At 38.1% G+C, this 26,032-nt stretch overlaps 1 protein-coding gene across 8 annotated transcripts; it reads right to left on the bottom strand.

Annotated features, from left to right (window-relative positions):
- Window positions 1-316: 316 nt before the first annotated feature.
- LOC102744195 (uncharacterized) lies at window positions 317-24,173 on the bottom strand. 8 transcript variants are annotated; one of them, XM_081807447.1, is made up of 6 exons: window positions 24,057-24,172; window positions 21,375-21,587; window positions 17,350-17,435; window positions 9,589-9,715; window positions 9,027-9,119; window positions 317-7,261 (listed from the first exon to the last, which is right to left on the bottom strand). In XM_081807447.1, the coding sequence occupies exons 4-6, from the start codon at window positions 9,620-9,622 to the stop codon at window positions 4,929-4,931; spliced, it is 2,460 nt and encodes an 819-aa protein (XP_081663573.1). In that variant the 5' UTR covers window positions 9,623-9,715; window positions 17,350-17,435; window positions 21,375-21,587; window positions 24,057-24,172; the 3' UTR covers window positions 317-4,928. The 8 variants fall into 8 exon arrangements, with proteins under 8 accessions (XP_081663573.1, XP_081663572.1, XP_081663574.1 ...); XM_081807446.1 differs by lacking the exon at window positions 17,350-17,435 and adding an exon at window positions 21,878-22,003 and having other exon boundaries at window positions 24,057-24,136; XM_081807448.1 differs by lacking the exon at window positions 17,350-17,435 and having other exon boundaries at window positions 9,589-9,731.
- Window positions 24,174-26,032: the final 1,859 nt, after the last annotated feature.

The following is a 26,032-nucleotide window of genomic DNA, read 5'->3' as shown; positions in this document are numbered from 1 at the left end:
AGGAATATACAATAAATATTATGTGCTATATATTGTAAATATACAATATTACTATAATATGTAATAATATGCACATATAAAATTATACAAACCTATTTATATTTATAATCTAATATCTAATAATTTTTTATCAAATATAATTTAAATTATCACGTGGTAAAACATAATACTTTTGAGATTCATCCACGTTGTAGCTTGTGTCAATAAATCATTCCCTTTTATGGGTAAGTAGTATCCCATCGTATAGCTGTCCTTCAATTTGCTGAATTATTCACCCACTGATGATATTTGGTCTGTTTCCAATCTTTTGGCAATAGTTTCTGTGAACATTTGAGTCCATATGTAATTTTTCATTTCTATAGGTTAAGTACCAAGGAGTGGGATTGCTGGGTCATAGGGTTAGTATATGGTTAATTTTATAAGAACTTGCCAAATTTTGGTTCAGAGTGGATAAACCACTTTACCTTTCCAACAGCAACACATGAAAGTTTCCACTGCTATGCATCCTCAACAACTTTTGGTACTATTTAAAAAAAATTTTTTTAAAGCCATTCTAGTAAGTGTGTAGTGGTATCTCATCATGGTCTTAATTCGCATTTTTCTAATTATGTTGAGCATCTTTTCATTAGCTTATTTTCCATCTGTATCTCATACAACCATATGGATGAATTTCAAATAAATCATAAAATGAGAGATGTCAGACTCAAAAGGAGATACATGCATATGTACATGCACACATATTTCTATAACATTGTGGAAAAAAGCAAAACTATAGAGACAAGAAACAGATCAAATTAGTGACTGCAAGAGGCTGGAAATAGGGAGAGAAAGTGCCTAAAAAGGGATAGGAAGGAATTTTGGGGAGCGAAGGAAATGTTCTCTGTCTTTGATTATGGTGTTGATTACATAATTGTATGCATCTGTCAAAACTCAGAATTGTACACTAAAAAGGGTAAATATTATCTTATATAAATACCTCAATATATCTGACTTTAAAAATATTTCAGTACTCCAGTATCATAATACATATAAAAGAGAAATAATTGAAAGTAACTTACAATAAAATTACATGTTTCCCTCTGTGAGGTTTGGGCACAGCCATACAGATGTTGGTCAGATGCTTGTGTCAATTTATAACTAGTAATATTATTAACAATGACAGGATACCCTCAGTGGGCTCCACTAGCCCTGCTCCCTTAATAAGCCCTGACTTATATTAAGTCACTTCATTCTCCATAATTACATTTTATAGGTGAGGCAATTGAGGCCCGGAGGGAAAGTTTGCAGATCAGTGTTGGCACCAGGATTTGGATCCACATCCATAGCCTTCTCTGTTCTCTATTCTGACTGTATCATGGGAAGCTCAGCTTGTGGTCTTCTGATGCCCTCAGATCCTCTCTAGCCCACTCTGGGCCACTAATTCCCCAGAGGGATCTATGAAGCTAGGATCTCATCCTCAACCCTTCTCCCTCTTCCAGGTCTCCTGTCCATGCAAATTGTGGGGATGTGGAGAAGCAATGCTGGAGAACTTGCAGTAGCCACTCAGGGGCCTCGTGAAGCAATGTGGGCAATGAGGAATCAGCATTATGTTAGTGGGGACCAACTGGGGAAAAGCAAATACTACCAGGATTTAATGGAGTGGTCACAGATAATGTGTTACTGGGTAATGGGCATCAACAGACTTTTTGCTGGTTATTAAGAGGTCCTACAGAGACGGGGGATAGTGGAGGCTCCAAAATGCAGATGAAAATGTGGAGTTTATGGTGCATTATAAGTCACTGCCCTTATTTGTGGGGAGCAAAGCAGGTTAATGGCACTTACCAGTATTCAGAGGTTATTGAGGGCATCACCACATGCTGGGTTGGGGATCATTACAGACACTGCTAGGTGGGGAAATGGGAGATAATTAGTTACCATTGTTGTGATGGACAAGTATTGGAGGGAGATCAGAAACCATCCTACTATAAGTATAGAGAGAGTATTAGAAGATATTATTAGGGGCACCTGGGTGGCTCAGTCGTTAAGCGTCTGCCTTCGGCTTGGATCATGATCCCGGGGTCCTGGGATCGAGCCCCACATCGGGCTCTCTGCTCAGCGGGAAGCCTGCTTCTCCCTCTCCCACTCCCCGTGTTCCCTCCCTTGCTGTCTCTCTCTGTCAAATAAATAAAAATCTTTTAAAAAAAGATATTATTAATAGTTGGGTGTGGGGGGGCAGTATATCACAGCTCCCTATTCTGAGGACTGCAGTAGGTAGTCATGCATCACTACTTACATGAAAGTAGGAATAAATGAGGAGTATGGAGGTTACTAGACTTTGTCACAAGTGAAGTAACAGACATTATGCTGGAAGTAATTGTGGAGGAGGTAATGAGAAAATCTCCAGACACTATTTCCTGGAATTAAGGAGGAGTGATAAACACACAGTAGTGGAGTAAAAGAGGGATAATGGGTATCCAGATACTGTGCTGGTGTAGGATAAGGGGGTCTCAAGACACTCTCTTAAGGGGTCAGCAAACATTGTCCTAAGTTGGGGCAGAATTCTGGGTTGCAAGACATTTAGAAAAACCCCAGATACAGTACTGGATGAAGTAAAGGGGTTAACAGTGGGTTGCCCACCATACATTGTTCAAAGATAGAAGGCATATGGTAGATCATCAGATACTGTGAAAGGGTGAGGTGAAAGGGAGCTAAAGATGAATCAGACACTGATCTAAGGTGGAGTAATGGGATGTGTCACTAAGCACTACGAAATTTGAGGAGGGTAAAGGGGCAATTCCTAGGCTTGCCCCCTTGACCAGGTTCTGTCCCGATCCTCAACCACTATGCTGTTGTTCACAAAGGCGAGAGCATCTCTGCACAACCCCACTACTTCCCATTCCCAGTTGTTACCAGTGGACTGACCTGGAGGAACCATTCTGCTGGTTCCAATTTGGCTGCCCAGCAGCTAAGTGTTCAATCAGAGGCCACTGCTGCCAGTCTTGGGTCAGACACCTAACTTCCAAGGAAGGTCTGCCCTGTTTGCTCTTAGCCCCTTCATACTATTAGCTTTGGGCCTGTCAGAGCATAAGGAGTGGGTCTATAGGTAAGGGTCTAGGGTGAGGTAAGGTTGTGCATGCTAGGGCAAAGTGAGCAGGCTATTCTGCAATGATTTTGGAGCTCACTGTGGTATTTCTGAATCATGGTAAGAAATCCTGGAACACCAAGCATCTATGTGGGATTTCCACTGTATCAGTTTTGCCTTCTTTCAAGTGGCTGGCATCAGACCAAAAGGTTTATGGTGATATTTCAGCTTTAGGGCCAGAAAGGAGGCACAGCCCAGGTAAAAACTAGAGATGAAAAAGCTTGGTGTTTTAGGCAAGTTTGTTCTCCCCGTTGGAGCATCTTATGCTGCAATATAGAAAAGATCAAAGGGAAGTTGTGATGAACAGGGTCAACACTCCACAATGTGCATTTATGGAATGCTTGTTGTTGTCAGGCACAGGTCAAGGCTCACAGTGGTGAACAAAACAGGGAAAAACATTCTAGCGTGGGAGCCATAGACAAGTAAGTAAAATATACAGGGTACCATGGCATTAAGTGCTATGGAGAAGGAAGAGGATAGAGGGGAGGGGGCCAATATTTTAAACCAGGCAGGAAAGCACAGGGGCCTCTGTGAAAAGGTGCCACTGGAAGACATGAAGGAGCTAACCACACAAATAATGAGGAACTTTGTTCTTCAAAAGAGAGTGCAAAGGCCTTGAGACAGGACCTGAACTGATGTGTTTGAGGCACATGGGGAGAGGTGCTTGTGGAGGCCATGGCATGAAGATGGACAGAGAGAAGACATGAACAAATGTCGAGGTTTTTAAAATATGAGTTACTGATTTGTTATTATTATAAATGTCAGGTCATTAAGGAAGGCAAATGAGCTAGAAGAACTATGACAGCAAAAGGGAGACTGGATGAAAAGCTGACCAAAATGACCTGAAAATTCTTACCTCAGAAACTTTCCTGAGGGTAGTAGAGGTTCAGAAAACACTATGCTGGGAGCTAAATGAGGTAATGGCAGTCAGCAGACAGTGTTTAGCACTAATGCACTTATGGGTGTCAGAAGACAATGTGCTAGGGACTCATGAGGGTCAAAGACACTTTACTGGTAGATGATAAAGGGGGGTTACAAGTCATGATGCTAGAGGATAATGGGTCAACATACACTCTGAGGTTTGTGTCCGTATACATAAAGAACTTTTTTACTGAGTTATCTCTTTCTTGATGGAAATACTCAATGGGGGATGGATACACACAACCATGTTAGATTCAAGAGAAGTATGAAAAAACACCTGAAATTGTCAGACAATGTGTTCTGCAGCAAACATCTCACAGAACTTGGGGTTTGTCACTATTGTATATATTATGTTGTTCTACCATTCAACTTGTTGGCAATTTACCTATTCCACAGTAAACAGGATTATCATTAACACGACATAACATAAACTTTCCTATGCAGAATTTGGTAACAATGTTCCATCATATATATGTTGTCTTTGTTTGTTTGTTTTTTAAAGTAGGCTCCATGCCCAGTTTGGAGCCCAATACAGGGCTCAAACTCACAACCATGAGATCAAGACCTGAGCCGAGGTCAAGAACTGGATGCTCAACCGACAGTACCACCCAGGCGTCCCTGTTCCATCATATTTTTTGTGAGAAGCCTTCTTCTAATCGGTCAAATTGACAAAATTACTTTTTCTTCCAGTATGAATGCCTCAAGGCTTAATGAAGGTAGTGACAATGTGGGAAGGGCCCCCTTCATTCAAGGCTCTTTTCTGTACAGTAATGTGTGACATTTTGATGGGGTATTTCTACTTATGATAATATGCATATTTTTCTGAACAAATTCAATGATGTAAAATCAGACCTGATCTCACTGAGGTTTTCTCATACCATTCCTCTCAAGTGTGAATACTCTGATGGACATTGAGCACAGATTTCTGGACGAAGCCTTTCCCACAGACTACACACTTATAAGGTTTGTCTCCAGTGTGTGTTGTCTGGTGTTTATTCAAATTTGACCTATCTGTGAAAGCCTTCCCACACTCAGCACATACATAAGGCTTTTCTCCTGTGTGAATTCGCTGATGCACTTGGAGTTGTGATTTCTTAGTGAAAGATTTGCCACAGTCATTGCATTCATAAGGTTTCTCTCCAGTGTGAATTCTATGATGTATAATCAACTCTGACTTCTGTCTGAAGGTCTTCCCACATTCAGAACAGATGTAGGGCTTTTCTCCAGTATGAGTTTTCTGGTGTTTACTGAGATTTGACCTGCCACTAAAGGCTTTCCCACACACAGTGCACACATATGGTTTTTCTCCTGTGTGAATTGGCTGATGCACGAGGAGCTGAGATTTGGAGGTGAAGGATTTCCCACAATCACTGCATTCATAAGGTTTCTCTCCAGTATGAATTCTCTGATGAGTAATGAAGTTTGATTTCCGGATGAAAGCTCTTCCACACTCACTGCATACATAAGGTTTCTCTCCTGTATGAATTTTCTGATGCACAATGAGTATTGACTTCTGGTTAAAGGCTTTCCCACATTCATGGCATTCATACTGTCTTTCTCCCGTATGAATTTTCTGGTGTATATTGAGGTGTGACTTTTGGGTAAAGGCTTTTCCACAGGTACCACATTCATAAGGTTTCTCTCCAGTATGAATTCTCTGATGCGTAATCAAATCTGACCTTTGTGTGAAGGCCTTTCCACATTTGGGACATATATAAGATTTCTCTCCTGTATGAGTTTTCTGATGTGTAATAAGATTTGACCTGTTGGTGAATGCCTTCCCACATTTAGTGCACATATAAGGTTTCTCTCCTGTGTGAATTCGTTTATGTACATGGAGTTGTGACTTGGAAGTAAAGGATTTCCCACAGTGGCCACATTTATAAGGTTTCTCTCCTGTGTGAATTATTTGATGTGCAATCAAGTGAGCCTTCTGGATGAAGGCTAGTCCACATTTCATGCATACATATGATTTTTCTCCTGTATGAATTCTCTGGTGCACTGTGAGTGCTGACTTCTGAGTAAAGGCTTTTCCACAATCACTGCATTCATAAGGTTTTTCCCCAGTGTGAATTCTCTGATGTATAATCAGTTCTGACCTGTACGTAAAGGCCTTACCACATTCAGTACATATGGAAGATTTCTCTCTAATTTGAACTTTCTTATGTGTAATAAGGTTGGAACTATTATTAAACATCTTCCCATATTCAGTATATATAAAGGGTTTCATTCTTGTGTGAATTCGTTGATGTACCTGGAGTTGTGACTTAGAAATGAAGGACTTCCCACAGTTATTGCATTCATATGGTTTTTCTCCAGTATGAATTCTTCGGTGTGCAATCAAGTGTGTCTTCTGGATGAAGGCCTGTCCACATTCGATACATATATAGGATCGCTCACCTGTATGAATCTTCTGATGCATCTTGAGTGTGGACTTTTGTGTAAATGCTTTGCCACAATCACTGCATTCATGGTGTCTCTCTCCAGTATGAATTTTTTGATGTATACTGAGATCGGAGTTATAAGAGAATCCTTTTCCACATTCACTGCATTCATAAAGTTTTTCTCCAGTATGAATTCTCTGGTGCCTTAAGAGAGAAGATACTTGGAAGAAAGCTTTTCCACATTCACTGCATTTATAGGGCTTCTCTCTAGTATGGGTTCTCTGATGTGTAATGAATTCTGGCTTCTTTACAAAAGCCTTCCCACAGTCGATGCACACATAAAGTTTTTCTCCTGTATGAACTTTCAGATGTACCCTGAGCTGTGACTTCTGGGTGAAGATCTTTCCAAATTCAGCACATTCATAAGATTTTTCCCCAGTATGAATTTTCTGATGTTGAGAGGGTGCTTGTTTATAGCTGAGGATTTTTCCACATTGATTATGGTCCCATAACTTCTCTCCTATAGGAGAACACTCAGGGTCAGTACAGGAAGAAATTTTACTATCTTCAGTAATCTTATTAATGTTCTTTGATGCACTGTTTCTATAATAACTGTGTAAATCTAAATTATGCTTCAAAGCATTTCCAAATGAGTCACATTGATGGGGTCTTTTTGGTGAAAGAATGTTTTGGCTCACATGAATTATTTTTCTAATGTCCTTATATTCATAATCCTTTGTAGTCAAAATTTTCTTGATGAAAGCAACATCTCTTAAAGATTTGTTTTCTCTTTGCTGATAGCTCTCTATCTGGTCACCCATCTGCCACAATTCTTCTAGAATGAAATACAACAAAATATCACTTGTAGCATCACCTTCCTTCTTAATGTAGAAAGAAGCTTTTTCAGAAATTTTTTGCTGTGATGTTTGAAACCTAAACTCTCCTCAAAGGAGAATGATATTTTAGCTCAAAGACCAGTTAGCAGAGGCTAGAGGGGAGGGTCATATGGCTCATCCATGTTGAACAGAGAAAAGGGTGAGGGTGAATCATTTGATGAAGAGGCTAGTGACAGTGGCAATAGGAAACATTCTACAATATAATTCACTGGTTAGATTAAATAAACATTATGAACATAAACCACCATGGACAGAAGTGGAAAAAGTAAGGCAAAGAACAAGATATACAGCACAGCAACATTTATATAAATGAATAATACCCCGTCACTTTAAATTTTAAAATATCCATGCATTAAAAAATATGTTTCCATCATATAAAACAATTGCCTATGGTCAGAAGTGAGATGGGTGTGGGGAAAAAGAAATGGTAATAAATCAAAAAATAAAATACAGGAGTTCCCCCCTTATCTGAAGGAGACATGTTCCAAAACCCTCAGTGGATGCCTGAGTCCTCAGACAGTACCGAACCTAATTTTTTTTTTTCTTATTCAGTCAAGAACTTACAGCTTTTCACTTAAAGGATGCACTTTATGGCTTCTCTTTGGCATATCGAAATTGCCAACATCACTACTCTTGTGCTTTGGGGTCACTGTTAAGTAAAATAAGGGTTAAACAGAAGCACTGCAATATCATGAGAGTCAATCTGATAACCAAGATAGCTACTAACTGACTAGTGGTCAGGTACCATTCATAGCATGGATATGCTGGACAAAGGGATGATTCAACTCCCAGGCAGGATGGAGTGGGATGGCAAGAGATTTCATAATGCTACTCAGAAAGGCACACAATTTAAAACTTATGAATTGTTTATTTCTGGAATTTTCCATTTAATATTTTCAGACCATGGGTGACTATGGGTAATTGTAACTGCAGAAAGTGAAATTGCGGATAAGGTCCAACTACTGTAATAGAGAATCTTTACCCAGACTGATGATGGCAGTGTGCCCTGAATGAGGACCATGATTAAACTCAAACTTCATCATGTGAAGTATAGAAATAAAACAATTACAAAAATCAGCCAATGAGGCAGAGAGACCCCAGTTAGTGTGAAGTCAACCAACATTGGAAGGAAATATCAAAAAAGTCCCCCTAAAGATTAAGAGACAATTACCCCTAAGTCATCAGTTGGGTGAAAGGCATGAGGAATGAGGAAATGAGAAATCTTATGTTAGTGCCTATGGAGAAAACAGGAAGACAGGCTGCTGGGAGTTAATGTTCTGAAGCATCCCATAGTAGAAAGAAAGAAATGACAGAGGACTACCAGGACTGGGAGTGTGTGACTTACAGTAACTTTGAAAGAAAGCAGATCCACAAATGCCTGAATGCATAAAGAATCTTGGACAGTGGGGAAGGCAGAAAGAAAAAGAATGTTTGAGAAAAGGAGCATAACCAAGAAAAAAAGAAAACCTTTAATGAGGCAGACTGGCATGTGATCCAGATTCTAAAAAGCCAAAGAAGATAATTAGGCATGATGAAGGCATTTAGTCATTTGAGAGGCCAATGTCAAGGGTCTTCAAGCAATACAAAAAAAGTTAAAGCCTTCCAAAAGAGTCCTCTTAATAGCATTTCAAAGATGCCAGTCTTTCTCAAAACAGCTGAGATTTGCTCCCCTTTCTCCCATCTATCTGAGTCACACTCACTCACCTGGACAGCTCTGATGTGGGCTCTCACCCTGCAATGCCCATGGCTCCTTTCCTTGCTCCAACATGAAAACTTCTGGTTGGGGAACTTCATACCCTGTTTGTAAGAAATGATAAAGGACTGGATCAGCTAATTATGTTTCAAAGCACAATCAATAAAGTCTTGTTCAATGAAGTTTTGTTCTTCAGGAATGTAACCATGTATTTCCGGGAACAGAGTAATATTCAGAATGCCCAAGGGGATAAAGAATCCTAGACAAGGGGCACCTGGGTGGCTCAGTCAGTTAAGCGGCTGCCTTCAGCTCAGGTCATGGTCCCAGGGTCCTGGGATCGAGCCCCACATCGGGCTCCCTGCTCGGCAGGAACCCTGCTTCTCCCTCTCCCACTCCCCCTGCTTGTGTTCCCTCTCTTGCTGTGTCTCTCTCTGTCAGATAAATAAATAAAATATTAAAAAAAAAAAAAATCCTAGACAAATCAAGGACAAAACCATCATACTTCAGATGTCTCACAGCATTCAGCAATTGAGAATGGACACACTCTGTGTGGACCCAAGTGACTGTGCTTACCTACAGAGAGCAGGTGACTGCAGGTCTCCAGCATCACATCCCGGTACAGGTTTCTCTGAGCAAGGTCTAGATGCTGCCACTCATCTCTGCTGAAATCTACAGCCACATCCCTGAAGGACACCGATCCCTGTAAGGGCACATTCCTGTTCAATATGAATAATCAGCTTTGGGGGATGGAGAGACTATATTTAGGAATATGGAAAGTGGGTTTTGTTGTTAATTTATTTCCTCTTTTTTTTTTTCATTTTAAAAGATATATTTATTTTATTTTATTTTTTTATTTTTTTTAAAGATTTTATTTGACAGAGAGAGCACAAGCAGAGGGAGAAGCAGGTTCCCTGCTGAGCAAGGAGCCCAATGTAGGACTCAATCCCAGGACCGTGGGATCATGACCTGGGCCGAAGGCAGCCACTTAACCAACTGAGCCACCCAGGTGTCCCAAGATATATTTATTTTAGAGAGAGAGAGAGCACAAGAGTGGGAGGGTCAGAGGGAGAGAGAATCTCAAGCAGACTCCATGCTGAGTGCAGAGCCCGACGTGGGGGTCGAGTTCATGACCCTGGGATCATGACCTGAGCCAACACCAAGAGTTGGACGCCCAACCGACTGCACCATCCAAGCGCCCCTACTTCCTCTTTTTAAAAACTCACCTCCCATTTCCCTAACATTTTATTATGGAAGATTTTGAACATACAGAAAAAGAATCTGCACAGTGAAAATCTGTATACCCACCACTCAGGATCTATCATTAACATTTTGTTTTCACACATTTATCCATCCTTTTTATCCATCCATCAATCCATCTTACTTTTATACAGTTCAGAGTAAACTGTAAATGCCAGTATACTTTGTCCTAAATACTTGAGAATGCAAATCATTAACCTGAGTGTAATATTTGTTCACCTTTCTTAAGGTAAAATTTACTCACAATGAAATGTACAAATCCACAATATACCATTTGGGAAGTTTTGATAAATACATATACCTGTTTAATACAGGAACTTTTAAAAAATGGTATTTTTTACAGAGTGCATATTGAATATCTAGTTTTACACAATATTTTGTAGAAGAAAGAAATCCAATAAAGAATTTCTGCCATTTTTTCTATACTATAGTTAATTACTTTTCAAAACTGAAAAATGAAATAGGCTCTTTTAGTCTTCTAGCAAGTGGATGAATAATTTGTGATACAGTTTCTGAACAATTTAGGACCAGTCAGTATGCTAATCCTGGGAAAAAAGAAATGAATTGTTTCTAATCTTCTAGCAACTTAAAGTCCTAAGATTTAAAAGAAGGAAAAAAGAAGACACAAGTTCACTAAAGTGTCAAAAAGTAAATTTCTTTCGAACACACTGAGGACCCAAAAAAGGAAAAGGTGTATTTGACATGGGGCAGTAAGTTTTTATTAGTTGAATTTAAGTTGAAAGATGGTAAGTGTAGGATGCCTGGGTGGCTCAGTCGGTTAAACATCTGCCTTTGGTTCAGATCATCCCAGGGTCCTAGGATCGAGTACTGCATTGGGCTCCCTGCTCAGTGGGGAGTCTGCTTCTCCCTCTGCACCCCCCACAACTTGTGTGCATACTCTTGCTCTCTCTTGCAAAAATAAATAAATAAAATCTTAAAAAAAAAAAAAAAGAAAGATGATAAGTGTAATACAAAATGGAGGGTAGGGAAGGTCATTTCCCAAAGAAGACAAACGTGTGAGGAGATAGGAAAATACATGATGACTTTGGGGAATACTAAATAGCTCTATATAATGGAGAGAAGTCTGCATGTCATGTCAGGAAGGTGGTTATGGAAAACAGTTTGATCACAAAACAAGTAAGGATTTTTTACTTTCAGTAAAGGTAATTAATTAGATTTATATTAATTTTTTTCATATAAGATCCCTATTGCAGGATAACCAAATAAATGATGAGGAAAAGTTTCTTACAGAATGATTCTAGCTAATAAATGAAGACGTTAGAACAGAATTAGAATATCATAATTTTGTAATTCCTATGAAATTATGAATTTATTCAGTAATCATTAGTGATTGCTTAACTGTTTCAAGTGAAAGGCTGAGGAGAGGGACGCCTGGGTGGCTCAGTCAGTTAAGCATCTGCCTTCGGCTCAGGTCATGATCCCAGGGTCCTGGGATCGCGTCCCACATCAGGCTCCCTGCTCCATGTGGAGCCTGCTTCTCCCTCTGCCTCTGCCTCTCTCTCTCTCTCTCATGAATAAATAAATAAAATCTTTAAAAAAAAAAAAAAAGAAAGGCTGAGGAGTTTACAGTGGATGGACCAGCTAATAACATCTACATCCAGCGATCAATTTTAACATTACAAAAGAGAACCAAAAATTATGTGCCTCCTGAAATGATATATTAACTGATTTCATTACAATCAAGTATTCTTATCAAAGAAAAAGAAAAATCCAACCTGAATCTTCTAACCCTCCAGATCAAACAAATCATCCATAGATAAAATGAAAGAAAGAAGAACATATGGAACAATGTAAGACGGAAATGTCAGCTAAATCCGGAAGGCAGCAAATGGCCCATTTCTTCAAAAAAATAAATTACAATAGAAAAGATAGTGGAAGGGAATCTTTTCTTTATTAAAAGAGACTTTAAGGGGTGCCTGGCTGGCTCAGTTGGTAGAGCAGGTGACTCTTGATCTCAGGGTAGTGAGTCTGAGTCCCACACTGGGTGTAGAGATTACTTAAAAATAAAATCTTAAAAAAAAAAAAAGAATTAAGAGTCATACTAACTAAATGCAACTTGTAGACTTTGGCCCTTCACTAAAACAAACTACATTAAAAAGACATTTATGACATATTTAAAAAAACTCAAACAATAACCAGGTACAGGATGATATCTAGGAATTACCGTTATTTTAGGTGTGATAATGACATACTAGTTATGTTAAACAAAAAGAAAGAAAAAAAGAATTCTCATCTCTTAGAGATACATGTCAAAGTATCTGCAGATAAGATAGGTGTTTGGGATTTGCTTTAAAATAATCCAGCAGCTAAGGGGGCAGGAGGGTTGTTTTAGGTGGAATTAGAATGGCAGAATATTGATGACTACTAACATTAGGTGGTAAGCAAAACAGATACAAGGGCTCCTTAAACTACTCTCTTTACTTTTGTATACATTTATTTCTTTTCATAATAAAATATTTTTTAAAAACATGATCCTCCATATTAAAAAAATTTAATCTGTAAATGCATAATTGAAGGAATTCTTACCTAGAGTCATAAACATTTATTTTTAAATATTTTATTTATTTATTTGACAGAGACACAGCGAGAGAGGGAACACAAGTAGGGGGAGTGGAAGAGGCAGAAGCAGGCTTCCCACAGAGTGGGGAGCCCGATGTGGGGCTCAGTCCCAGGACCCTGCGATCATGACCTGAGCCAAAGGCGGACACTTAACGACTGAGCCACCCAAGTGCCCTGAGTCACACATTTAAAAAATAAAGGATTATAGGAGGGGCGCCTAGATGGCTCAATCAGTTGAGTGTCCGAGTCCTGGTTTCAGCTCAGGTCATGATCTTGTGGGTTATGACATGACATCCCATGTTGGCTCTGTGCTCAGTGGGGAATCTGCTTGGGGGTTCTCTCCCTCTGCCCCTCGCACTCACTCACACACTCCCTCTCTCTCAAATAAATAAATAAATCTTTTAAAAAAAAGGATTATAGGGAACCGAATACCCACACTCAGCAATTTATAGAAACAGTAGATAGGAAATAATGATATAAAAGAACAAACAATAGGATCTAATCAATATTTATAGACTACTCCAACTAACAACAGTGAAGTACACATTCTTTTCAAGCACCCATTGAACAATGACCAAGACAGACCATAACCTAGCCTGTGAAACAAATCACAACAAATTTAAAAGAATTCAAATAATACATAGCATCTCTGACCATAATGGAATCAAATTAAAAAGACAACAGAAAAATCTGCAAAGGAATTATATTACAAAATAGTAATAAAAACTATCTGGAAAGCCACAAAACATTTGGAAATTAAACACACATTTCTAAATAACCTGTAAGTCAAAGAGGAATTCTCAAAAGAAAATTCAGAAAATACACAGAACTGAAAGTGAAAATACATTGTATCAAAACCTTTGGGATGCACATAAAGCAATGCTGAAAGAGAAATCATAGCACTAAATGCTTTCATTAGAAAAGCGGAAACAATCCAATTAAAAAATGGGCAGAGGTGAATAGACATTTTTCCAAAAACATATAGGAAGCCAACAGGTACATGAAAAGGTGCTCAATATCACTAAACATTAGGGAAATGCATATCAAAACCATAATGAGATACCTTATACCTGTCAGAAAGACTATTATCAAAACAAAACAAAAAACAAGTAACAATTACTGATGAGGAAGTAAAGAAAAGGGAAGCCTTGTGCACTGTAAGTAAAAATGTAACTTGCTGGGGGGGTGGGGGTGGTGCTCAGTTGGTTAAGCGACCAACTCTTGACCTCAACTCAGGTCTTCATTGCAGGGTCATGAGTTCAAACCCCATGTTGGGCTCCATGCTGGGTGTGGAGCCTACTTAAAAAAAAAAAAAAAAAAAAAGTAAATTGGTGCAACCACTGTAGAAAACAGTATAGAGGTTCCTCTAAAAACTAAAACTAGGAACTACTATATGATCCAGCAATTCCATGTCTGGGTATTTATCCAAAGGAAATGAAAACAAACACAAAAAGATAGATGCCTGGGTGGCCCAGTCGGTTAAGCATCTGACTCTTGGTTTTGGCTCAGGTTATGATCTCATAGGTTTTTTGGGGTTATGAGATCAAGCCCTGCGTTGGGCTCTGTGCTCGGCATGGAATCTGCTTGGGATTCTCTCTCCCTCCCTTATTTATTAAGTAAATAAATCAAAAAAGATATATGCACCCCCATGTTTACTGCAGCACTGTTCATAATAGCCAAGACGTGGAAGCAACATGTGTCCATCAATTGATGAATGGATAAAGAAAATGTGATACATACACACACACACACACACACACACACACACACACACACACACACACAGGAATATTATTCAGCCATAAAAAAGGAAAGAAGTCTTGCCATTTGTGACAGCATGGATGGACCTAGAGGATATTATGCTAAGAGAAATAAGTCAAAGAGAGAAGTACAATTAGCATATGATCTCATTTATATGTGAATCTCAAAACTAAAGAGAACAAAATAAAAAAACAAAAGTCACAGACACAGAGAACAGGTTCGTGGTTATCAGAGGTGGGGGATGGGTAGTTGGCAAAATGGGTGAAGGCAGTCAAAAAGTAAACTTCCAGTTATAAAATAAATATGTTATGGGGCTATAATGTTGCAGCATGGTGACTATAGTTAGTAATATACTGTAATGTATAAAGTTGCTAAGAGTAGCTTAATCTTAAAAATTTTCATCACTCACACAAAAAATTATAACCATATGTGATGATGAATGTTAATTAGACTTATTGTGGTGATCATTTCACAATATATACAAATATCATATTATGTTATATACCTGAAACTAATATAATGTTATATGTCAAGCATAAAGCAATAAAATAAAGGGGAAAATTGTTAAATCACTAAACTAAATTCCTACCTCAAGAAACTAGAAAAAGAGCAAAACAGACTCAAAGCAAGCAGAAGAAAGAAAATAATAAAGAGCAGGTATCAATGAAATTGAAAACAAAATTAAAAAAACAAGAAAAATCAATAAAACACAATCCAGTTATTTGACAAAAATCAATAAAATTGATAAGCTTTTTTTTTTTATTAAAGATTTTATTTAATTATTTGACAGAGAGATAGCGAGAGCAGGAACACAAGCAGAGGGAGTGGGAGAGGGAGAAGCAGGCTTCCTGCCGATCAGGGAGCCCGATGTGGGACTCGATCCCAGGACTCTGGGATCATGACCTGAGCCAAAGGCAGACGCTTAACGACTGAGCCACCCAGGCGCCCTTGATAAGCTTTCTTGATTGACCTAATAGTCAACAGACTGGCAAAAATAAAAAGATGATACAAATCACCAATGTCAGGCACCTGGGTGGCTCAGATGGTTAAGTGACTGCCTTCAGCTCAGGTCACAATCCCAGAGTTCTGGGATTGAGTCCCACATCAGGCTCCCCCTGCCCTGCGGGGAGCCTGCTTCTCCCTCTGCCTCTGCCTGCCACTCCCCTGCTTATGCTCTCTCTCTCTATCAAATAAATAAATAAAATCTTAAAAAAAAAAATCACCAATGTCAGTAATGAAATAAATATCAATACAGATCCAGGGGTGCCTAGGTGGCTCAGTTGGTTAAGCATCCAACTCTTGGTTTTGGCTCAGGTCATGATCTCAGGGTCCTGGGATCAAACCCTGCATCAGACTCCGCACTCAACTCAGAGTCTGCTTGTCCCTCTCCCCCCCATTTCTCTGCCCTTTCCCCCACTCATGCTCTCTCTCCAAAATAAATAAATAAAACCTTAAAAAAAAACCAACAGATCCAGCAGCCATTTAAAGGAAAATAAGAGACTATAAAAACTCTATGCTAATAGACCCAAAAATGTAGAAGAAATGTACCACTTCTTCAAAAACCACAAACTACCAGAAGTCAGCTATTAAGGAATAGAAAAGATGATGATCCTATAACCATTAAATTAAATTCTTAATTTAAAAGTTCCTGAAAAAAAGAAATCTCCAGGCCCAGATAGTTTTACTAGAGGATTCTACTAAATATTTAAAGAAGCATTAGTCTTATTTTTACACAGTCTCATCTAGAAAATAAAAGAGAATACTTCCCAACTAATTTTGTGAGGCCAGCATTACTCTGATATCAAAATTAGACAATGACAGCACAAAACAGAATACTACAGGACAATATATCTCATGAACTTAGATGCAAACATCCTCAACAAAACATTAACAAGTTACAACCAGTAATGAACAAAAAGAATCATGCACCACCACTATATCTTGCAATGCCCTTTGAGGATCTAGAATTGTTTCAAAATAAATAAAAAGATTTAAAAAATATACTGAAGAAGGTGTATTCTCAAAACAGAACATTTCAGAATAGGCATGAGTGGAAAGTCGGTCATGAGGCCCCTGCACAATTCATGTGAGACAATAGGAATTTCTTACTTACCTAAAGTTAAGGCTGGAGTAGTAAAGCTATAGAAGGGATTGATATTAAGGAGATAAAATTGACATTAGGTGTGAAGGTGAGAAAAAGGGACTCAATTATCAGTTATTCAGTACAACTGTTGATTTGTACATATTGAAATTTAGGTGATAAGACATATACGAGGATGTACGCTAAGTAGTTGAATAGAGAGCTAGCATGGAGATGGAAGATTCAAGAGTTGTATGTACAGAGCAGGCCACTGTATTCAGGAGAGGGAAAGAGCATACAGGGAGGACAAGGATAGACAAAGTATATCTGTATCTGTGGAAAGTATATCTTAGATATCTGTGTTTTTTAATGTCTAAAATTACGATTTTTTTTTATTTCTTCATCTAATTGTGGTCACAGATGATAGTTTGCTTCTTTGTGATTTGTTGATTCTGTTTATGGGGCTTAAAACATTGTCATTTCTTTGAAAATGTTCCGTATATACTTGCAAAGAATACATGAGCTCCGATTTTTCTCTTTCACACACTTGGATACTGATACCCTACATATACCAAAACCCCAGCCCTCAAACCCAATGTCATCAGAATTTAATGGGGAATAAAGAAGATGTCATATTAGTAGCTTTGACTCCTTACCAAATGAGCTTCTTATAAACAGTTTGTCCAGGAAAAAATCTCCTCATTCAAAGATAATAATAAACATCTCCTGATGTACAAAGATACTATAGCAAAAAGAATGAGAGAAAAAAAAGAAGAAATTAAAAGGAACATGCTAGAAATAAATTACCACAATATAGAAGAAAACACATTCACCATGATTTCAAGGAATTCACTAAAACAATTAACTACCTAAAATAAATAGGAATCTAAGAGTCCAAGGAAGAAATAATGGGCAAATAGGCTAAAGAAAATGGTTATGTAAATTTTAAAAAAATAAATTGGCAGAAGTGAAGTGAAAGTGAAGTGAAAATGAACAAGCAATACAGAAATGGGAGGTCTCTCTGAAAGCAATAAAACACCATGTGAAAACACAAAAAGTGGCAAGGAGCAGATTAAGACAAGTGAGCAACATGAAATGGAAATAAGGACTTTTAAAGGAAAATAGAATAAAAAATAGAGTTCAATAAAAACATCTAACAAACAGGGCGCCTGGGTGGCTCAGATGGTTAAGCGTCTGCCTTCGGCTCAGGTCATGATCCCAGGGTCCTGGGATCGAGTCCCACATCGGGCTCCCGGCTCAGCGGGGAGCCTGCTTCTCCCTCTGACCCTCTCCCCTCTCATGCTGTTTCTCTCTCGCTCGCTCTCTAAAAAATAAATAAAAATCTTTAAAAAAAAAAAAAAAAATCTAACAAACAAAGAATCCTTGAAATGGAAGCATAGAACTTCTATCATTAGTCACAGTATAAATTTAATAGATATTGTCTAAAACAAGAGATTAAAAGATTTAGTTAAAAAAAAGAGAGAGAGGCAAACGATAAGAGACTCTTAACTATAGAGAACAAACTGAGGGTTGCTGGAGGGGAGGTTGGCAGGGGATGGGCTAGATGGGGGATTAAGGAGGCACTTGTGATGAACACTGGGTGTTATATGTAAGTGATAAATCACTAAATTCTGCTCCTGAAACTAATACTACACTATATGTTAACTAGCTAGAATTTAGATAAAAACTTGAAATATTAAAAAAAAAAAAAGATTGAGTTCAAGATGTTAATGTGACAAAGATCATATTAAAAGAACCAACCATACAGAAAAGAATCCAAACCTTCCAAATTACCAGAACGGACACAGAACCAAAGTAAGAATACAGAGTATAAGGTGAAAGCTATATAAAAGAAGTATCTTTATCAGAAATGTATGTAAAATACATCTTTCCAAACTGCTGTACAGAAAAAGTGCACAAGGACTCCGAAGGATGACAGTAAAAGGATGAGCAAAAGACATATCTGGAAATGCCAATAGAAAAGAAACAAGAAACTCCATCTTAATATTAGATAGAGCTGAATTCTAGGGAAAAATTATTAAATATAACAAGGACACAATCCAAAATTAATTTCAGATGTCATTACTATCACCACACCAAATTTCATAGCATCGAAGTTTATGAACAGAAACTACAGATATAGACAAATATATTTGTGGTGGGAACAGTATCTCTCAGCTCCAACAGATAAAGTAAAAACAAAAACACACTGTAGAAACGTCATAACTATGTAAGATAGCTTATTGATAAGACAGCAAATTCTGTATCCTAAAAAATTCATATGCCTATATAACATTCAGAAATATTAAACATAAAATTTGCACACACACACACTTTACACAAAACTTAACATTTCACGAAGCAGAATAAAATCAGTGCAAATAAATCTCTCCAAAGCTGCATCCTAATTTTATTAAAAGTAGAATTAGCTTAAATAAAAATCTTAATACCTAAAAGTGAAAATGTGGTAAATAGTAATTTAAGATTTGGTGAGAAATCTATTTATTTATTTATTTTTAAAAGATTTTATTTATTTATTTATTTGAGAGAGAGAATGAGAGAGAGAGAGAGCATGAGATGGGGGAGGGTCAGAGGGAGAAGCAGACTCCCCGCTGAGCAGGGAGCCCGATGCGGGACTTGATCCCGGGACTCCAGGATCATGACCTGAGCCGAAGGCAGTCGCTTAACCAACTGAGCCACCCAGGCGCCCCGATTTGGTGAGAAATTTAATATGTTCCTAGAAATTCATCCAGTCCATCTAGATTTTATATTTATTTGCATAAGACAAATTATTTTTCTAAATTATTTCTGAACACTGTTTTGCTGTATATCTTATCTTTTGATATATAGCATTTTTATTATTTTTGAGATATTTTATTATTTTAACTTTGGAGTGGACTGCTAAATGAGGAAATAATGTCTCTTTCACATGTGTCCATATGATAAACCCTATTTGGCTATTGTTTTCATGTACTCTTGAATTCAGTAGTTAATACATTTATGACTTCTGCATCTATGTTCATAATTTCGAGTTCTTTTACTGTTCTTGATAGGTTTGGGCATCAAGATTCATATAGTAAACAAAATAAAACAAACACCACAAACAAGGTTGGGAATAACTTTAGATCATCATCTTTACCCGAAACTTTGGCATAAAGATCAACTATTAATCCACATGATGTTTTCCATCATATTTGACTGTATAGGAAATGTTTGATAAACATTTTAATTTCCTCAAGGGCTTCTGAACCATCTGTATTTACCAATTTTGACATTTATTTTTTGTAAAACTGTATCCCTTTTGTTTAGGTTTTCATATTTTTCTATGATTTTGTATAATATTCATTTAAGATTGTTTTAATCTTTGATAAAGCAGTAACCATCTCTCCTGTTTTGTTACATACTTCCAGTGTATCTTTACTCCCTGTTCTTGATCACCACCACATTCAGAAGCCACTTATGCTTCTGTCAGACATCTTCATCAATTATGTTTGACTCTACGTGACTAATTTCTTCCCTTATTTTATTGTTATTTTCTAGGCCTTATTGTTATTTTATATTTATTGAATTCTTTTTTTTTTTTAAAGATTTGAGAGAGAGAGTGAGAGAGAGAGAGAGCACAAGAGGGGGGAGCGGGAGAGGGAGAAGCAGACTCCCTGCCGAGCAGGTAGCCCGATGTGGGACTCGATTCCGGGACTCCAGGATCATGACCTGAGCCGAAGGCAGTCGCTTAACCAACTGAGCCACCCAGGCGCCCTATTTATTGAATTCTTTTTCTAACTTCTTCAGTTCTAAGTGTTACTCATACCTTAGGTCTTTTCTCCCCCAAACTTCCAGGATTCCTTAAAAAGGCATTTAAATTTTTATTTTTTCCCTCTATCTATAGTTTAGCTTTGCACACAAACTTTAAAATGTAGTTCTTTATTTAACGGAAATTAAACTCAAGGAATTTTCTAAGATCCTTTATGGTTTTCCCTTTAAAGCATATTTATGTAGGAAAAAATTTAAAGTTTTCAGATATGAGGGTTTCTTTTGCTAGCCTTTTACTTTTTTTAAACTGTTTTTTAAAAATTGTAGTAAAATGTACATAAAATTTACCATTTTAAAATGTATAGTTCAGATATTAAGTCTATTCCCAAAGTTGTGCAAAAGTCTTTTACTTCATATTTCTAATTTAATGCTCTTGGTTAGAGAGTAAAATCAACATTATAGCAAAGTTTCATATTTTTTGTCTGCCTGAATTAATGTTTTTGGAAGTAGTTCATAAAATAGATCAATGGAGAACCAACATCTAAAAAACAAATTTTAAAAAAAGAAGAGAAATATTTATGTGGGGAGAAACAGTTTAAGAAGAAATAGAGAAATACTTTGAGAATTATGCACAAAAACGATTTCTAATCAGGAATCTTATCCTCGGCCAAAGATCAGCATAGCATGAGGACAAAATAAAAGGCAGTTTTGGACATTCTACTTCTCCACTGTCATACAGTTGGCCTCTAGATGTGGAGACACCCATGTGTTGCTCATTCTTGGCAGAAAAGATCAAGATTTGCTTCAGGGAAGTAAAGGAGTCTGGTTGCTTCCTGTGACCCACCTGCCGCTGCCCAGAGGCTCTGGTGACATATCAGAGGTATCTACTCGCAGGATAAATTCCCTACCCCCTGGGATTCTTCCTTCTCACCTCGTATGAATTATCACATTCCTCTGGAACCTGGACCAGGGATTTCTGGGGAGAGGTCCGATTAGCTGACATGATCAGGGTAGGTCTCAAACTTTATTCTCTCAGGAGCCTAAAGCTTTGTAGACATCTGTAAACTAAAGCAGAGCTGCTGGAGAAAGGCAGGCTGAAGTCTGGAAGATCTAACCCAGGAGCTCCCCAGAGACACCAAAAAACCTAGAACGACAATGCCCACACAGTCAGATACTAGATATTCATCACACAAACCTTTCCTGTGAACACCAAGGTGAAGTTCCCTGAGCTAGACACACAGAGCAGAGGCTCTCAAACTTGAGTGTGGATTCAAAACACTTGGGACTTCTTAGAATACAGTTAAAATTCCTCAACCTCACTGCAAGTTTCTGATTTAATAGGCCTTGGGTAGCAATTGTCTTAGTCTAGTCAGGCTGCTATAATAAAGTACCACAGACTGGGTAGCTTATAAACAACAGAAATTTATTGCTCACAGTTCTGGAGGCTGGAAAGTCCAAGATCAAGGAGACAGTATGGTTGCATTTTAGTCAGGGGCCTCTTCCTGGTTCATAGCCAGCAGCTTCTCATTGTGTCTTCACATGATAAAATGGGCTCAGGAGCTATGTGGGATGTTTTATAATAGCACTAATCACTTATGAGTGCCCCACCTCCATGACCTAATCAGTTCCCAAAGGCCTCACCAATTGATATGGTATTTCTGGAGATTAGGATTTCAACATAAAAATTCTGGGGGAACACAAACATTCAGACCATAGCAGGGTCCAAGAATTTGCATTTCTAAGTAGTGCCCAGGTGCTGTTGATGCTGCTAGTCCAGGGACCACACTTTGAGAACCAGTGCTGTGGAGAATATAAAGTTTAATGAAAGCTCTGATGGATTATTAGTCATGAGATATGGAGTAATATTACTTAAAATTTGAACTGTAGCTCTTATATCTTTCAACTATGAGAATATGAAGAAGTTCCTTCCATTTTAGTTTCAAAAATAAGGATGAAAGTATCTATTTCATAGAGTTATAAAAATTAAATGAGATGATGCTCATAAAGTATTAAACATCTCCCTGGCACACAAGAAGCACATAATAAATATCAGCAATTACCATTCTCTATTAGATATTAAAACTTAATATAAAAACAATGTAATCAAACAGAAAACAACAGCTCAGACAATACTGACTTATACATGTAACAAAAATGGCATTCAATGAGTATGCACAGGACATTTATTGTGTAAGTGGCACTGACATAATTGACCATCCACCTGGAAAAAAAACAAACTAGATCCCCATCACACATTATACATTAGACTGAATTCCAGCAGGACTAAACATTTAAGTATATGTATTTTATAAACTCCAAAAGATATTTAAATAAATTTTACTAGTATATGTTTGCAGGAACATTGTAGTGGGGTGGGAGAGATCCTTATTATGTATATGAGAAAACCCAGATGATATAAAAGAAAAAAACGGATATTTCTGGTTAGAGGATATTTCTTAATTATATATTAAAATACACTTTAAAAATAAAAATGAAGATATATATAAAATTTCAGTATGTAACAAGTTATCTCTAAATTAAAAAAAAAAAATCTAGCAATCAATATGGAAAAAAAAGCACAGAAAAAAACCCTGAACAGAGGATATGAAAATTCACAGAAAAGGAAATTTAAATAGTAATTAACCAAAAAGATGCCAATTTTACTACCAGGAAAGCACATTACAGCAATTACATATAATTTCTTCTAAGAATAGTAAAAACTTATTAATTTAATTTTATTTTTTAAGTAGGCTCCAAGGCCAGCGTGGAGCCCAACGCGGGGTTTGAGCTCACCACCCTGAGATCAAGAGTCGGTCGCCCAACTGAGTCACCAAGGTGCCCAGTAAAAACTTACTTTAAAAAATCCAGTGCTGGAAAGCATTTGGGAAAATGACCCGTTTTATAAATTACTGGTGGGAGCCTGAATTGTTATGGTATCTTTTGAGTTATTTAGTCATATCTATTATTAAAAATAAGCAACTGTTCCTAATAATAGTTTCAAATATACAGAGCGGATACTGACAGAAGGAAGGACAAGTGGACAAATCACTCCAGTGAGTTTACCTTTCTCTGTAATTAATTAAGCAGACAAGATAAACAGAATATATATGAAACAATACAATGAGAACACACTGTTCTGATGTAATAGATGTGACATTTATGAAAACCGACCAAGAACTAACGGTAAAGCAAATTTTTAAACTCGAGCATTACCCAGAGGCATTACATGAAATAGACAACGCACTTCTAAATAACGCCCGGATGAAAGAAAAAAACTAAAAATTTTAAAAAGCCAGTACTTAGATTTGAACAATAAAATGCTACACATCAAAACTTATTAATGTTTAGAAAGCAAACTCATCATAGACCCCACCGGCCCCCATAACTGACTCCACAGCTCAGTGACCACTGACTCCCATCACTGAGCCCACAAATCCCATACTCATCTCAAAGATCCCCATCACTGACCCAAGAGTCTCCCATCACTCCTCTCACAGCAACGGACGCCACAGATTCTTCACCACTGAGCCCAGAAACCACCATCACTCACTCTGCGACCAACACCCCCATCATCGACCCCAAAGAATCCCTAATCACGACCAACCAAAATCACCTCAGAGACCCCTCGGAATTAAAATGCGGAGAAACTCCTGACATTAGCGGCGAAAAAAAACCTTTCGAGGATCACTTCCGCTTCCGGTCTGGTCTCTAGCACCTCCTCTAATGAACTGTTGCTAGTGCGCATGCTCTGAGTTACCTTGGAAGCCGCATATGCCAACAGTTAACATGGTGCGGTTCTCGTAAGAGACGCTGTCGGACCGAGAACATGGCCTCGCCCAATGGTGCTTCTGCACGCGAGCCGCCATCTTTGAGGCGTGTCCATTCTGCACAGCGGAGGGAGAGGCTTCCCGCCGGTTTTCACAGAGCGAGGCCGGTATTGCCACATAGAATGCAGGGGTGAGGCCCTGGTCGAGGTAGGCTTCTGTGAGGGAGAAGGTATTGGCGATGGGGCCTGGTACTCTGTGTCATATTTAGAAAAGCTAGTTTGCCTCTAGGGATACGGCCCTTGGCTGAGAGCCATTATCTGCTGGGAGAAACCACCAGGAATGAGGGGAGCTAGGGAGGAAAAATCACCAAGGGAGAAGGACAGACGTTTTATATGTTACGGCTGAATCCTGGGAGGAGTCATCAAGGGATGAGGGGAGAAGTTAGGACAGTACAGTCTACTTTTTGGAGAAACCGCTTAGGGAGAATGTGGAGAGGTCAGAATGGGAGCCCCATCCTGGATGAAACCACCCGGCAAGATAGATGTCAGAATGGGCTGCAGGCAGGGTCGTTTAGCCTTTTATGGGAGGAACCACCTGGGGAAATAGGGTACAGGTCGTGGTGGTCCAGACCTCTCCTGAAGGATACTACCATGGCAAGATGGCACCTTCTGAAGGGCTGGTGGAGGGAAATGGGAGCCTTGAATGCCCATCAGTCTCCATTAGTAGGCAACAATGGTTTTTAATATGGCCAAAGTGTGACAAAAAGCACTTAAGGAAAACTGCTATTTCTGTTTTAATTTACAAATTTATTTTGTAAATTAAAATCTAAGTAATAACAACGTCCTTGGGATGTAAATGAAGCCTGAAGTCTGGGGGTGGGGTGTGTGAAGACACAATTCCTTTCCTCTGGTGAACTCCTAAACATTCTTCAAAACCCCGCTAAATATTGCCTCTGCCAGGAAGTTCTTCTACCTGACGGTGGTAGGAGGTTCTATGACTTACTGAAAGTCTGTGTCAATCCCAGAAGTGGGGAAAGTGTTTTGAGGGAACTAGACCTAGGCTCTGGTGTGGGCCTGCTAGGTACCTTCAGGCTAGTTATGTCTCTCTCTGGGATTCAGTTTAAAAATAGGGCCAGTTAGAGGGTTGGACTATGCTTACACCAGGTTCTCCATCTCCCAAAGCCTGGTTGAAGGAAAAAAATCTGTGGAAATCTATTAGTGAATACACATTTTTATCAGAGGTCTAAGAATAACTGTTAATTTTGTTGGTAGTGTGATTATGTTAGAAAGAAGACTTATCTTTTAGAGATTTTATAGAAATACTAACGAGCAAAATGTTAGCTTAAAAAACATCACTGAGGAGGGGTAGATGGATAAAACAAAAATAACAGAATGTTGGTAAATGTTGAAAGCAGGTGATAGATACATAAAGTTCATTAAAATGTTTTCTTCAGTATTTGTGTGAAAATTTCACAGTAAAAATTTAAAAAGAAAAGGAGTATAAAAATCATTTACAATGGAATATTATCAAGAAGAAAGCAGGTGTGTTGATAGTATTACATTATACAGATTTCAAAGCAAACAATATTAACAGAGATGTTCCAAATTTTAATAAGATGCAGCTACCAAGAGCATACAACACTAATAACATTTATCTAACAATATAGCTCTGAAATATAGCAAAAACTGGTAAAATAGGGAAATTTTGAGGAACTCACAATCACAGTAACAAACTAACATATCTTTCAGAAACAGATCAAATAGAAGAAAGGTAGGTATAAAGATATATTGGGATAACATAAGTAATTTGCTTGATATATATC

Source organism: Leptonychotes weddellii, chromosome 16 (genome assembly GCF_054177405.1).
Source record: "Leptonychotes weddellii isolate Sample4059 chromosome 16, ASM5417740v2, whole genome shotgun sequence".
Lineage (NCBI taxonomy): Eukaryota > Metazoa > Chordata > Mammalia > Carnivora > Phocidae > Leptonychotes > Leptonychotes weddellii.
This window is presented reverse-complemented; position numbering and strand designations above follow the sequence as displayed.